Source organism: Myotis yumanensis, unplaced genomic scaffold (assembly GCF_028538775.1).
Source record: "Myotis yumanensis isolate MYYU_CA2020_CCGP unplaced genomic scaffold, mMyoYum1.0.hap1 SCAF_4, whole genome shotgun sequence".
Lineage (NCBI taxonomy): Eukaryota > Metazoa > Chordata > Mammalia > Chiroptera > Vespertilionidae > Myotis > Myotis yumanensis.
In genome coordinates, this window is record NW_027223755.1 from 102117918 (window position 1) to 102131361 (window position 13444).

The window sequence follows — 13444 nt, forward strand, 5'->3', positions numbered from 1 at the left end:
AAGACCAGGTAATTAAAATCTGCAATCGACTGTTAACCTTAAGGTTTTCTTGGAGAGAACACATTCCACTTGAATCAGTATAGGATGTGGAACACACACTTCTTCTCCTGCAGCCTTCCCTCATGGAACCATTGGACAATCACAATAAAAATAGCCCCCCCCCTCGTCTATCGATAACCGAGTCACCCGAGCAGGTGCCCAGAGCCTCTCTGCAGCCTGTGGGCAGCAGTTCCCCTCGGCCCGTCCCCTTTCATGGTGCCGAGAAGGGCATGGTCTCAGGAGGACTGAAGCTCCTGGGGTGGGGGTGCGGCTGAGAGGCGGCTCACGGGGCACATCGCCCGCCCTATGGTGCCAGGGCACACGGTTTCTCCAGAGGGCACACTTCCAAGGGAACTTCTTAACCGGGGAGGGGCTGATGAGGGGGTGTCCCGCCCGCTCCAGAAAGCTGGATGAATGCTGGGACCCACCTACACTGCCTGCGATCAGGAGCCAGAGCTGGTTGGAGACTTCTGAGATCTCTCTATTCCAGCCAGGCCCAGGCAGGGCACTGCCTCTCCCTGGGACAGCAATTTCCAGCTTCATCTAACAGGCCCCCGAGACTTCTCTACCAGGAATCACAGTTCCACATCCTCCTCTAGGCAGGGTTTTCTGACCTGGAAGGCCATGTCCCAGGGGACGCCTGTGACATCTGGAGACACTTGAGGGGGTTAAGTGCTCTTGCATGGAGTGGGTGGAGTCCGGGGGTGCCCCTCCACATCCCACAGAGCTCAGGACAGCCCCACAGCCCTGCTAGTCGAGATGCAGAGGTGAGAAGCCCTACTTGAGGGCTTGTCCCACCCTCCTTAGATGCACCTCTTTTAATACATTTCAAAAAGGATTCAGGTTCTACAGTTTAGGGTCCAACTGAGAAGGAAAACTCCTTTCCATTCACAGCACTGACACACACTGAAAGCTCCTGTGATGGCTCCCCGGGTGCTCTGTCCTCTACACGTCAGGGGCACTGGCGTCCTATGGGGAGGGGCACTCTGCTGCCACCAGGTCCTGTGCTAGCACTCGCGAGAGGGTGCAGGAGACCAGGTGCAGGAATTCCAGGAAGACCAGGGAGGTCAGGTGCAGGAGGCCCCTCTCACAGAACCACACCTTCCAGCCACCTTCCGCATCGGCCATGTTTCCCAGCCTACCTGCGACTCTCAAACTTGTGTCTGTGGTTTTTCTGTGGGTCTCCTTGACCATGGTAATCACGGTGGGAAATTCTGCGACAAACCAGGACTCCCCCAAGCGCCCTTAGCTCTCCGTTACCCTATGGTCCACCACTTACCCACGGGACACTCCCCCTGGCCACCACTTACCTAAAGGCAAACCTCTCAACCTCCTAAACATCAACGTGTAGCAGTGACCTCCAAATGCAAAGACCCACACTCTTAGCGGTCTTTCCTCACCATGAGTAGCCACAATTGTTTGGTTAAAACACTGAAAATACAGTACATAAAAACAAATAAACAAAACAACAACAACAACAAAATGAAGAAATTAGAAAAACCTTAAAACCTAGAACATGAAATTAAAAGAACTTAAATAATTGTTTGAAAAAAATTAAAAATAAAATAAAACACACCTAAGAACTAAAACATAAAACACTGTGATTTATTAAGAGAAAGACTGTGTCAGACAGCATAGGAGGAGAGAGAACAGGTGTCATGAGAAAAAAGCGGGCTCAGACGCGGCAGGAGAAACAGGCCCGGGAGGCTGGAGTGTGAGGGCCCCAGAGGTTTCTGAGGCCCGTGGTTTCTGAGCTCCCAGGGAAGCCCCAGCAGCAAGCTCAGTTTTTGTCTGAGAGTGGAAGCAGTTGGCTTACATGACCAAGTCTGGCCTGAATGGTGGGGATAGCGGGGACCCCACAGCCCCCACCCACTGGTAGGATAGCCCACAACTGGCAGGTGAGCGCTTGGGTCAAATGTTACAGAGACAAGCTCACTCCCTGGAGCAAAAGTAGAAGCCAGTGGAGTCACAGGTTGAAGCTGCCTCCTGCAGGCAAGCCAGGCACCCAGAGGCGAGCACAGTCAGCAGGAGCTACAGCAGGAAGGAAACTTCCAGGGCATCTGGGCCCCATGTCCACACCCAACCCTGCCCAGATGCCGAAGCCCGCTGCCTCCTGCAGGAGTCTCCCGATAGCCTCTGCAGGAAGTTCACCGGCCCCAGGGTCACCCCTCCACCCGAGGGTGGCATCCTTACCTGGCAAGGGGGTCAATGTCCTGTCCTGCCACAGCCTGCCTCCGCCAGACAGGCTGAGCTCAGACTAAAACGGGCTGCAAGTGACCAGGGGCCCTGAACGAGTGATGGGCCATGGGAAGTTCCTGCCTCGGTTTTCTCAAGGCCCCCCATTCTGGGGTGCATCCCCTGGTTAGCTGTGCACACCCAGGATGTCGGCTTCTCAAACTCAGAGAGCCGGGAGCCATTGGCATGTGCAGGGGGTGAGCACAGCCCAGAGAAGAGAAGCTGCCACCTGCCTGTGACTCTCCTGGTTGCTGTGCAAACCTCAGATACCAGGGCTCAGTGCACTCTGGGCTGGCATCAGGGCTGGCCACAGACGGGTACTTGGGGTGTGTCTGGGGGACGGTCGCCCAGCTCAGCCCTAACAGATGAGCCACCGTAACTGCAGAGGGGGTTGGCCTGGACTAGTAGGTGCCAATACAAGACCATGCCCTTCTGAGCTGGTCCAGTTTCTTCACTGTTGTCACACCTGAGGGAGGGGTCCCACTAACCCAGGAAAAGCTGCAAAGGGTTGTATGCAAAGACTGGACGCCTGAATGGACATGGGGCGACAGGGAGAAGACCTTCACTCCACAGCACGGCTACAAAACCTGGTAGGTGGAGCTGAACTGCAGCTGGCCGAGGTCACTCAGGTGCCAGTGGTCCCCCGAAGGCACGAGCTTGCCCCCCATCTGTGCACGTACCATGCCGTCGGTCAGGGGGAAGACATTCAGAGAGGTGGGGCGCTCCTTCCTGCTGAAATGTGAGGGAGGACAGGAAGTGGATGGTCAGATGGTGGCTCATGAAATGAGAACTGACCACTCTGCACATGCAGATGCCTATTCTGCACAGAGTGGTTCTACATGACACCCCTTGCCTGGCTCAGGGAGAGGCCCTCGGTGGGCAAGGCGTGGTCTTCTGGGAAGCCCATCACACCTCCTGCCCCTCCTATCCACAGCCACTCTTTAATCCAGGTATTTGCACATTCAGGGGAATCTCTGCTTCATTGTGATCCCACAGAATACTTTCCTATCCACTGTGACTTACCATGTTTAGTTCTTTTGATTTTAGACATCTGCTATGTATACTAAGACACCCCACAGCAGTACCAGCGAAGGGCCCTTCAGCATCATGGCCAGCACTGACGGTTCCTGGGAGTGGCAACTGTTACAATGACGGTCTCCTTATGTGGAGCCCAGGCTCACATCATGGCGCCAGTTAGAAAAAAATCAACTCTTGCAGCCCGTTCCCTGTTATTTGGCCCCTCCCCCACTCCTTTGTCCTTTCATGAGAACTCACTGGAAAAAGTGCTTGAACAAAGTACAGAGTAAGAGAGCCTGCCTTCTGCTGTCACCCCTCACAGTCCCCTGGGCACCTTTCTCTGGCTCGGTGCCTTGTCCCCGCTGTCATGGGGCACTGGCACCAGAGAGGGGTTTTCAAAGCTACACTAGGAAAGGGGATGTCTGGTAGCCTGGACTTGTAGAGTGAAGCTCAAAGCCACCTTCTCACAGACGTGGGCTTGTCTGTGAGAAGACGCTACGTGGGCCTTAGAACCAGTGAGGGCAGAAACCCTCTTCCATGGGAGCTCCAAGTCAGGCACCAGGTAGTGGAGACAAGGCCAGCTCCCACTCTGCCCCAGTACAGACACACTGCACCCAGGGACTGTCATCCACAGAGCCCACGCTGCTCAGAGCTGTTTAGGCCAAGAATTGCAGTCCCTCAAACCACAGCCTCTCATGCTCAGAGCTCAATCCCCAGAGACAGAGGCTGGAGGGGTGGTGGGGGGCTTCCTAAGGGGTCCAAGGAGCTGGGTCCAGAGGATGGACTGTTCTGGAGAGAGACGGCTTCCTCGTGGTGCCTGGCGGATGCAAGTGAAGAGGGGAGCAGAGCAGCCCCGTTGACCAGAACTGACTATGGCCGGGGAGACGGCCTCATGAAGTCCAACTCTGGGCAGGGGTCTCTCTGGCTGGGCCCGCATGCAGGGAGAAACACAGAGCTGGTGAGGCGCGTTCTGCTTTGTCCCCTCCGTGCCTGGCTCCTGTCCTGCTCAGGAAGATGCTGCTTCCTGCAGAGCAGGCTCCCTGGACCTGCTGGGACCTGGCAGTACCACAGGGGCAGGGACAGAACCAGAGGAGCAGTGTGCTCCCAAGGGGCTGGGCCATCGATGCCTGTGGGAGTCATGCAGAGGGGCATGCTCAGGGCCCAGGCCTCTCAGGAGGTACTGCACACAGCCCTCATCACCTGTGACGGAGGAGGCTTTCTCAGACATGTCACTTAAAATCTGAAAAACTCAGATCCTAAGGACGACGTTAAGTTGGGAAGGTTTGAGTCTGCAGATCCATCAAGATCTCAGAGGCCCACAGCTCAGCCCTCACTCTGGCTCTGACACAGCCCGCAGGCCTGAGGCACCTGGGAAGGCAGCCTTGGCCACATGCTCAGCACAGCCCTGGAGGGGCGGGGCCAGGTGAGGATGGGCTGCAACTCCCATCTGCTCCCTCAGGGGCTCCCAGCCTGTCCTTTGCCCACTTTTCCTTCTTGGGGCCCCTCTCCTGCTGGCACTGACCTTGGGTGAAATGTACACAACGGGTCCTTTGGCCCCAGACAAGTTCGACCTGGCTGTCACCAGATGCTACAGGGTGACGGCAGGACAGAGTGTGAGCATCTTGCTTTAAAGGACGGGGGACACTTGTCCATCACCTGCTTCCACAGCTCTGTGTGCAGACACACACTATATCCAGAGACAACAGCCACTCTCCCCCGACAGAAATCTTCACCAGGAATTCTGTCTGATCATCTCCTTGCTGTTCCCCACAGAATCGCAAATGGCTCTGAGCCAGGTTAGCACTTGCGGCATTGCTGACTGAGGCCAGAGCCCTATCTGAAGCTTGGCTAGTGTGTCCTCTCATTACATCCCTGCAGCGCCCTCGGGATGCCTATGCTTGTCCACTTCAGAGGCTTTAGCCCAAGGGGGTCACGCTATCTGTGGGGTCATAGTCACGCCCCTGGCTCTGGGCCCAGGGCTCTGACACGAGCCCAGGGTCTCCACCCCACCCACTACCTACCACGGAGATGCACAGCCCTGTCTGTGGATGGGTGGATGTTTGCTGAGTGGAGTCCCGGTGCCAGTATCTACTCTGGAGCTGTCTCGAGGACCGTGGGCCAACCAGCTGCCTCCTCAGTGTGGTGGTCCTATAAACGCCCCCCCCCCCCCCCCCCCCGTCAGGAGGCTGTGGTCTGTAAAGTGCTGCAGCAAGTGTCGAGGGGACCCACGAACCTCCTGTCCTTATAACTAAGAACCACCAGCATCTTAATTACAAACTCTCCCGACCCCAAAGGCCCCAAGCGCCTGGCACGACAGCGTGAACACTGCACAGGCTTTACCTTTTCCTCCACGACTGACGAGGACTGTGGGACAGCGACAGACACAGGCCAGCAGACAGCAGTGACAGCACAGAGAGCAAGACAAGAAGACAGCGTTAGAACATCAGGGAGCTCCGGTCGCACATCTACTCACATAGAGTATGTGTGCGATGACACAGGCACCCACTCTACGCTCCAGAGACAGATGCCGAAACACACACATATCTACATGCAACAGACACATGACACACAGACACATGACCCTCAGCGTGGATAAAGGCCCCAAACGAGGCCTGTGCAGCAGGTCACACATGTAGTCAGCACAGGGTGGTGGGCACGTGTCCTCTCCAGATGGCTCAGCACACATGTGTACTCAGCATGCAGGGACGGAGCACGTAGCCACACATGCCCACGTCCGTGGACCGAACCAGGTGTTTCAAGCACACACTGGGTTTTGTTCTAAAGACACACAATCCAGGAAACCAAGCCAGGAATGAAGGAAAACGCCTGCCTGGGGACAGGGGCGACCAGAGGCTCCCCAGCACTAAGGATGAGCCCTCATGGTGGGAGCTGGAGAGTCTGAATGAAGAACCTGGGTGGACATATACGTGTGTCCCTAAAAGATCCCGAGTTGTAGCAGGAGAGGCTATACCCCAGAGAAAAGGGGTCCAGGGCGACAGGCAGGGCCTTCCCTTAACCCATCAATGCAGCAGCACAGTCACAAAGGGTGTCTGACCCTGAGCCCTACAAGGGCCAGCAGCCAGCACTGGGACAGAGGCTCAGGCTTCCTCTATGGCCACCGGTGCTCTTTCTAAGAACACGAGGCGGTGGCTGCCATCCAGGTCTGTTCACCTGGAAACAGGTCCAGGGGCAAAGTCAGACACACATGATGTCCCTCAGAACATCTGGCTCCCAGCAAGTGTCTGGGCCACGGAGAAGTGGCTGCAGGGAAGGCGGGAGCCCCTACAACTGTTGCAGCAACCCCGGGACAACCAACTGCAGGCTGGTGATGTAGCTAAATGCCTCCACCTGGCTGGCAGGGCAACGGGGGCGCCCCAATGCACGGCCCCACCCCTCTACTTCCTGCGCCAGGCTTCCCAAACAAGTGCTGTTCAGGCACCCCCACACACACACAGGAGCACGCCCTTCTCCGCAGCGAAGGGACCTCAGCAGGACTGCGGCTGGCAGCCCCAGGCCCCTGCTTGCTGTGTCAGGCATCTCTCTGCCATGGTGGCAACTCTGGCTCAAGAAAGTCTATTAACAGAGAGCGCCGAGGGCTGGAGGTGATAGCCATCAATGGGCACACCTGGGCCCCAGCGATCCCCTCTGGCGCCCTCCCAGTGCATGGCGGATCAGATCGAGACAAGGCGTGCAGCAATCTGGGCCAGAGCCTCAACCTCTCCAGGACAGCCAGTGGGTCTGTTTTACAAATGAAGGGGCGCCCGTAGGCCCAGCGAGGCGTGGAGAAAGCCCCTGCCGTGAACTAACCCCACAGGCGTTGCTCTCTACTCTGGGCTCCAAAGGCCCTGCTCGCCCAGAGTTACAAGCAGCCATGGCCCGGCAGCAGGATCTGAACTGGCCGCATGGACAGAAGAGACCCAAAGACCCGCCGTATGAAACAGGTTGAGGGGTTTCTATGACCAGCTGTTCTAATTGCCTGGGGGGGCGGGGAGGAGTTCCAACACAGCCTTCAAGAGCTGCTGAGGGCCTTCAGAGGGGACGCTGTGAGCCACCCATGCATGTCCAAAAGGACAGTGCCCGCCACGGGGCTGGGGCTTCTCTAGGGAGGGGGCTGCTGACTTCCCATAACTCTGAGAAGCAAGGAAACTGGAGGGTCAGAGCCACACTCATCAGACTCTGCTCAGGGCATGGGCCACACGACACACTGATAGCAGGTCCCAGACAAGGTCCTGCCTCCACCACATGGAGACTTCCACAGAAAGCACAGCCACCCTGCAACCACGGCACCTCTTCCATGCAGAGGAGGCACGAGAGGTCAGATCTGGCCCCGATGATGGCTGGGACCTCAGGGCCCAGCTGTGGAGCATGGGCAGCTTCTGCTTTAGGCTGAGCCTACACCATCCCAAGGTTCCAAGAATATCTATTTCTGTAGTGACCCTGGGGCCCAGAGTGCTGCCCACTGTGACTGAGGACCGTAGATGCTCATGGCCTCTAAGTCCTGAGTTCAGAGGTCACACCTCCGTGGCTCCTGCCTTGCAGAAAGCTGGTGGGGAAATGGCCTCAAGGCTCCAGAATGCTGCAGCTCGGGACTGGCCAGGTGCCCAGTGTGCCCTGGAGATGCCCCAGCTCAGACTGCCCTGCACAACTGTCTCGCACCATGCTGGGCACCCCTCGACGGCCACCCTTCCCAGGCCCCACTAGGCTCACACACACACTACATACTTCTGTTTTCACATCTGAAGACTCCAGTACAAACACAATAGCTGTGCCCACAATGACCTAGAGAGTAACCGAGGACGCCCACAGAGGAAGCACCTGAGTCTACTTGTTTACAGACGTAATCCTTGGTGGAGGCAGGACAAAAAAACTTCCGTAGCCAACAAGGCCGTAGCCAGCGATCCCCTCTGGCGGATCAGATCGAGACAAGGCGTGCAGCAATCTGTGACCTATATGTGACCTGACTAGGGCTGCAGGCTTTTGCCTGCAGGAACAAGGGGCCACGGCTGGAAATGGACCAATGGCTGAGCACAATTTGTGGGGCCTGGGATTCCCACCTCGGCCCATCCTCCTGCCTGTTGGAGACTTGGAACAATGGTACCAACCTCCTCCTCTCAGGTCAACAACTCTGGTCTCTCATGGGCCAACTCCCTCAACTGGCAACACCCTGGAGATCTCTGACAATCTGCTCCCTGGGGGGCTGTGGTCTGGTTTTCTCTGACCACAGGGAACAGAAGACAGAGAAGGAGCCAGGCCTCTGCAGGTCTCTCCCCACTCCCCTAAGGAACCAGCACTGAGCTCCTAAGCTCAGACAAGCCAGGGCCTCTTGAGTCTGCTGGCATTGGCGCTGCTCTGCCCAGCAGCAGGAGTATGGCTCCGCCTGGCAGTCACTGAAGTGTCCCCCCGACCCCTTCCCCACCCACATACAGTCGATTCTCATGATCCTCAGTGGATCTGTTTTATAAAGTCACCACGAACACTGAATTAATGAACACTGAACCGTTACGCCCAGAGAAGTAGGTGCATATACAGATACACAGCTCACATCTATAATAATAAAAGCGTAATATGCTAATTAGACCGGACGTCCTTCTGGTTGAAGCTGGAGTGGTGGGGGCCAAGGTAGAGGCAGCTGCTGCGGCAGCGGGGGCTGAGCCCCTTGCACGAATTTCGTGCATCAGGCCTCTAGTAGATTAGAATCGTAATTCCTAACTCATCCTAGTAGACTCTATTTGCTTTATTTTTAAAAAGAGAAAATGAGGTGCAGACGTGTTTGGTGACCTAAAGCTGTCCCATGAACAGGTCCAGAGCTGGGCTTCAAGTCCCATTCAAGGTCCAGACCCCACGTGCCTTGCACAACACTGCACCCGATGTCTCCATCCTCTGGCATCTCTGCATGAGGCTGAGACAAGCAGGAAGTGACACCCTGTTTGACTGGAGCAGGCACTGTGCGTGTTGGGTGATTCAAGCTTTTCACTGCTCTGTGCATGTCTGCAAGTGACTGCAAGTGTTGATACTGAGCCTACAAGTAAGTTTTAGTGAGTAGGCGAATCCACAAACACAGAATCTGCAAGTATTAGGATCGACTGCACAACATTTCCCCCGGGCCTTCATGACTCCACATGAGCCAGCAGAGTCCCCCCACATCCCTCACCCTGCTCTGGCGCCTGGGAGAATCTCAGCACGCATTCTTAGCTTAACCACACACTCCGACCAGACAACCCTCTTCCTGAGTCCACAGGATGGGATATGGGGCCACCGGGCTCTGCAGGCTCCAGCCCTGCCTACCTCCGCCCGGGCAGGCTGCTCTCGGTCTGGCTGTTCCCCCCAACTTGCTGCATCTTGGACCTCTCGATGTGCTCCACGTAGGTCTGTATCATCTGTGGAGAAGGACACAGGTGCGTGAGTGATGCCTGCTGACCAAGGCCTCTCTGACTCTGCTCTCTAAGCTGTTCTCACTTGCTGTGCTCTGATGGAGATAATGACAGAACTCAGGAAAATGGAGTCTGACCAGCCTGAGCTTTCAGGCTTGACAGTAGAACACCAGGAAAAGAAAGACCAGGAGGCAAGCCAAGGTGAGCGGTCGCCACAGTGCCTGGCCTGCGTGGGCTGGAGGCTGACGCTGGTCATGGCTGGACACCTACCTCTGTGTGTCGTTGGTGCAAAGCGTTGTACTCCTTCTTCATTTCTGACTCTCGCTCCTCCAACCGGCAAACTGGAAAACACAACTGTTGTTTGTCAACCGCACAACCCAATTCTCACAACTCCGTGCTGCTCTGGACTTACTGGGCGGTGGGTATAGGGTTCCAGGACCCACCCATGCCGGGTGCAGGCCGCTGCCACCTGAAGCTCAGGAGCGTGAGCAGGAGGGACTCTGCTGGGGATGGCAGCACACAGCTTCTGACTCGTCTGGGACGTGTGTGTATTGTATGTGCTGTGTTATGTGAGGCTATTCAGTTCTGCTACAGAAAGATGCAGGACGGTAACACTCACAGAGCATGTTACTACCTAAGCTTAAATTACATCGCAGCTTCTGAAGGTGCAGGCAAACCTCGCAGGATGTGTCAAGTGTAGACCAAAAGTGAGCAAGTGGCTTGTGGAAAGAGGCAGAATTCCTAAGTGAGTAACCTCTAAGATGTGTCAAAGAGCAAAAGAACACCTGAGACACATGACAGACACACAAGTGTCCCTTGCACGCATGTACCGAGGGCTAGAAAAACCAAGTCATGATTATATCACCTTCAGGCTGCCAGCTGTGTCACCCCTAAATTGGCAGCCCCCGTGACGTGACATGCAGGATGGTCCCCTCTGGCTACATGCTCTGCCGCCTGACTGCTCCAAGGCCTCACTGGGAGCTACAGTGGCAGCGGGGACTGCACCCCTGCATCTCAGCAACAGAGCAAGTGAGCCACTGGACTCGAACACCTTCTGTCTGTGGTCCTTTGTTCAAACTTCAACTCTGTCCTGGCATTCCCACCAACCGGCGACAGCTAGTGTGCAGAGCCAGGGACAGGACACGGGACAGTCATGGGCCAGGACTCATGTGGCGGTCCTTCCGGCACCCGCCCAGTCCTCCGTGTGTGAGCTTCTCTACCTGCCCCACTTCCTGCTGCTTGCTGTAAACTGATCCAACACACTATTCAACATCTCATTCCATCCTATGCTCTTGTTCCATGATTCCTGGTGTGGCTTTCCTAGCAGTGTCCTTGGAGGCTACAGGGTCAAGGTCATTCTCCACCTGACAGGTGGGGCCTCAGAGTCTACACTTCTAAAATTCCAGGTGATGCTGGCACTGCTGGCCAGGGGACCACACTTGGAGGAGCACTGGGGTATTTGCACAAAGCGGAGTAACAGCTTAGTTATCCCTGGAAGAGCTCTAAGAACCTACAGACTGCAGCACACAGCACACACAGAATCCCTGCCAGAGGAAGACCCCTGGCTCCGCTCCAGCCTTGGGGGAGGGGGGCTGCCTGTCGGTGCACAAGCCCCTGAAAAGGACTTAGGGATCAGAGCCCCAGGACCTCGGCTAAACTCTGCTGGGGCAGGTGTGTAGGCCACTGCCCGGCTGAAGGAGCCCGGAGGCGTGTCCTCTCTCCTCTGGCCTTCACTTGTGGTGCTGACCAAATGAACAACTTCCGCCAGTAATTTGGAGTTTACATGTTTTCCTTCTAATAAGAGCTGAAAATGTTTCACATATGAAAAATATTCTAAGTAAAGGGACTGTTAAGGAGTCTGTGTAACTGTAGAAAGGCTTACCTATGCATACCTAAACTGGGCCTTCTGGTTGGCTTCCAGTTTGCAAATATAAGCATGCTTGCACATATATGTAGCCACAGCCTGCTGGTTGTCCAGAACTCACCAACACACCATGACGTACTGGCCTTCAAGTCTTGGTTTGGGATAGGGATAGACCCAACACACCCAACCATTTTTCTTCCTGATTTTATCTGAAATTTTCAGAGAAATGAAAGCTCCTGCCACCCAAGGGAACTAGGTAAAGCAGCAAAGTAGGTCTCAATAATCAAAGCCTCTAACTACAGGAAACTGAAATCACACCAATCATTTTAACTTTCACAGTACAGTTTAAACAAAGACTTCCGAAAACTAAAGGAATAGTCACAAACCCTTTCTCTGCCTCTCCCTGCAAGGAGCAGGGTGTTCCTACAGGCACCTCGGTCAGCTGCACACCCGGCCCAGCAACTGTCATGACAGGGGCTGCATCATCAGGCCCAACTTTCAGGTCACAAAGCAGCAATCTTTCCTCAGTGGTGTGCAGGCAAGGCTGTAGTGTCGAGGCCATTCCTCACCTGACAGGTGGGGCCTCAGAGTCTGCACTCCTAATATTCCGGGTGATGCTGGCACTGCAGGCCAGGGGACCACACTTGGAGGAGCAGTGGGGTATTTGCACAAAGTGGAGTAACACAGTTATCCTTGGAAGAGATTAAAGTGCCTACAGACTGCAGCACACAGCACACACAGAATCGAGGATCCACGGGGCAGGTAGGATCACAGGGTGTTAATTTAGGGTCAGACTGCAGTATATGCAAAAGTGCTATGTCATCAAAGGGGCCTTAATTATTTATGTTATTTCCACAAAGAATTAGAGTCTGATTACAGAAATACATAGCAGTATAATGGTTGAGGGGATTACAGTGAAAATAAAATAAGGCTACCAATGGGTTCTCTCTCTCTCTCTCTCTCTCTCTCTCTCTCTCTCTCTCTCTTTAATCAAAGGCTCTCAACATCCTGCTCAGCTAGAGTAGGTCTGGAAACAATGCAATTTCAAGCTCAGGCTGCTACTTACTCTGATCTGCATAGTTTTTGGCCTTCAGTTCCAGCTGACGGGTCTGAAACTCATAGTGTTCCACCTGGATTTGTAGCTCTTTCTTCTCTTGTTCCAAGGCATCTTCGAACTCGATGAATTTCTACAGGTGGAAGGGAAAGAGCAGGCATCATAAATGTGGGATGGTCAGATGACAGCAGCCCCTCACAGAAGGGCTGCAGGCTTCAAGGACCAAAATGAAAGACCAGGCTCAGGGCTAGAATGCCGGGCTCCCCGATATAGAACCTGCTTCCCTCATGTCACATTACCTGCCACCCTCTTCAGGCAACCTTGACCCAGACCATGTGTGACATCAGGGGCAGGAGGAGTGAATAACGCTGTAACCAACTATCCAGGAAGTCACACAGGGCCCTGAATTTAGAAGGCCCCACTCTTGGTTTAATTTTGGAACTCTTGTTTTTTTTTGAGAGTACATTTATTAAAGCTGGGGACAGCGAAACAAGGAAGGGCTTAGGATAGAAGGAGCAACAGGAGAGAGAATAGTAGGCAGGGCTGCTTTGGCTCTCCAGACAGTCAGAGAAAAGGAGGACTTGGGGACAGGTTCAGGGGGTGAGCCCAGGACGAGCTGCCACTGCCCACTGCTCCCCAGGTTGCAAGTCTCATGGGACCCTTAGAGTTTTGGAGATGCAGGCCTGTGGAGGAAGAAGAGGGGGAAGGGAAAGGCACGGATGTGCTCCCAGAAGGGAGAGCGTGCCTGGAACGCCTAATCATTTTTTAACAAGGGGCCCTACATTTCCATTTTTGCACTGGGCCCTACAAATGTAGCTGGTCCTTGTGCTAAGTTTCTGAGCAAAATTATTATCAAACCAAATG

At 54.8% G+C, this 13444-nt stretch overlaps 2 protein-coding genes across 13 annotated transcripts in view; one reads left to right on the forward strand and one right to left on the reverse strand.

Annotated features, from left to right (window-relative positions):
* IFT140 (intraflagellar transport 140) overlaps positions 1-13444 on the forward strand; it is a 284193-nt gene that overhangs the window by 64215 nt on the left and 206534 nt on the right. The gene's annotated exons all lie outside the window — the stretch shown is intronic.
* Positions 1-13444, reverse strand: part of MAPK8IP3 (mitogen-activated protein kinase 8 interacting protein 3) — a 51951-nt gene that overhangs the window by 24041 nt on the left and 14466 nt on the right. For 4 of the 12 annotated variants that reach the window (XM_070413304.1, XM_070413302.1, XM_070413301.1 and 1 more), the window contains exons 2-6: positions 12593-12713; positions 9933-10003; positions 9577-9668; positions 5632-5655; positions 2862-3006 (exon numbers count right to left, since the gene is read on the reverse strand). In XM_070413304.1, coding sequence (XP_070269405.1) covers positions 2862-3006; positions 5632-5655; positions 9577-9668; positions 9933-10003; positions 12593-12713 — 453 coding nt within the window. The remainder of the gene's footprint in view (positions 1-2861; positions 3007-5631; positions 5656-9576; positions 9669-9932; positions 10004-12592; positions 12714-13444) is intronic. The other 8 variants (XM_070413309.1, XM_070413308.1, XM_070413299.1 and 5 more) reach the window with 6 other exon arrangements.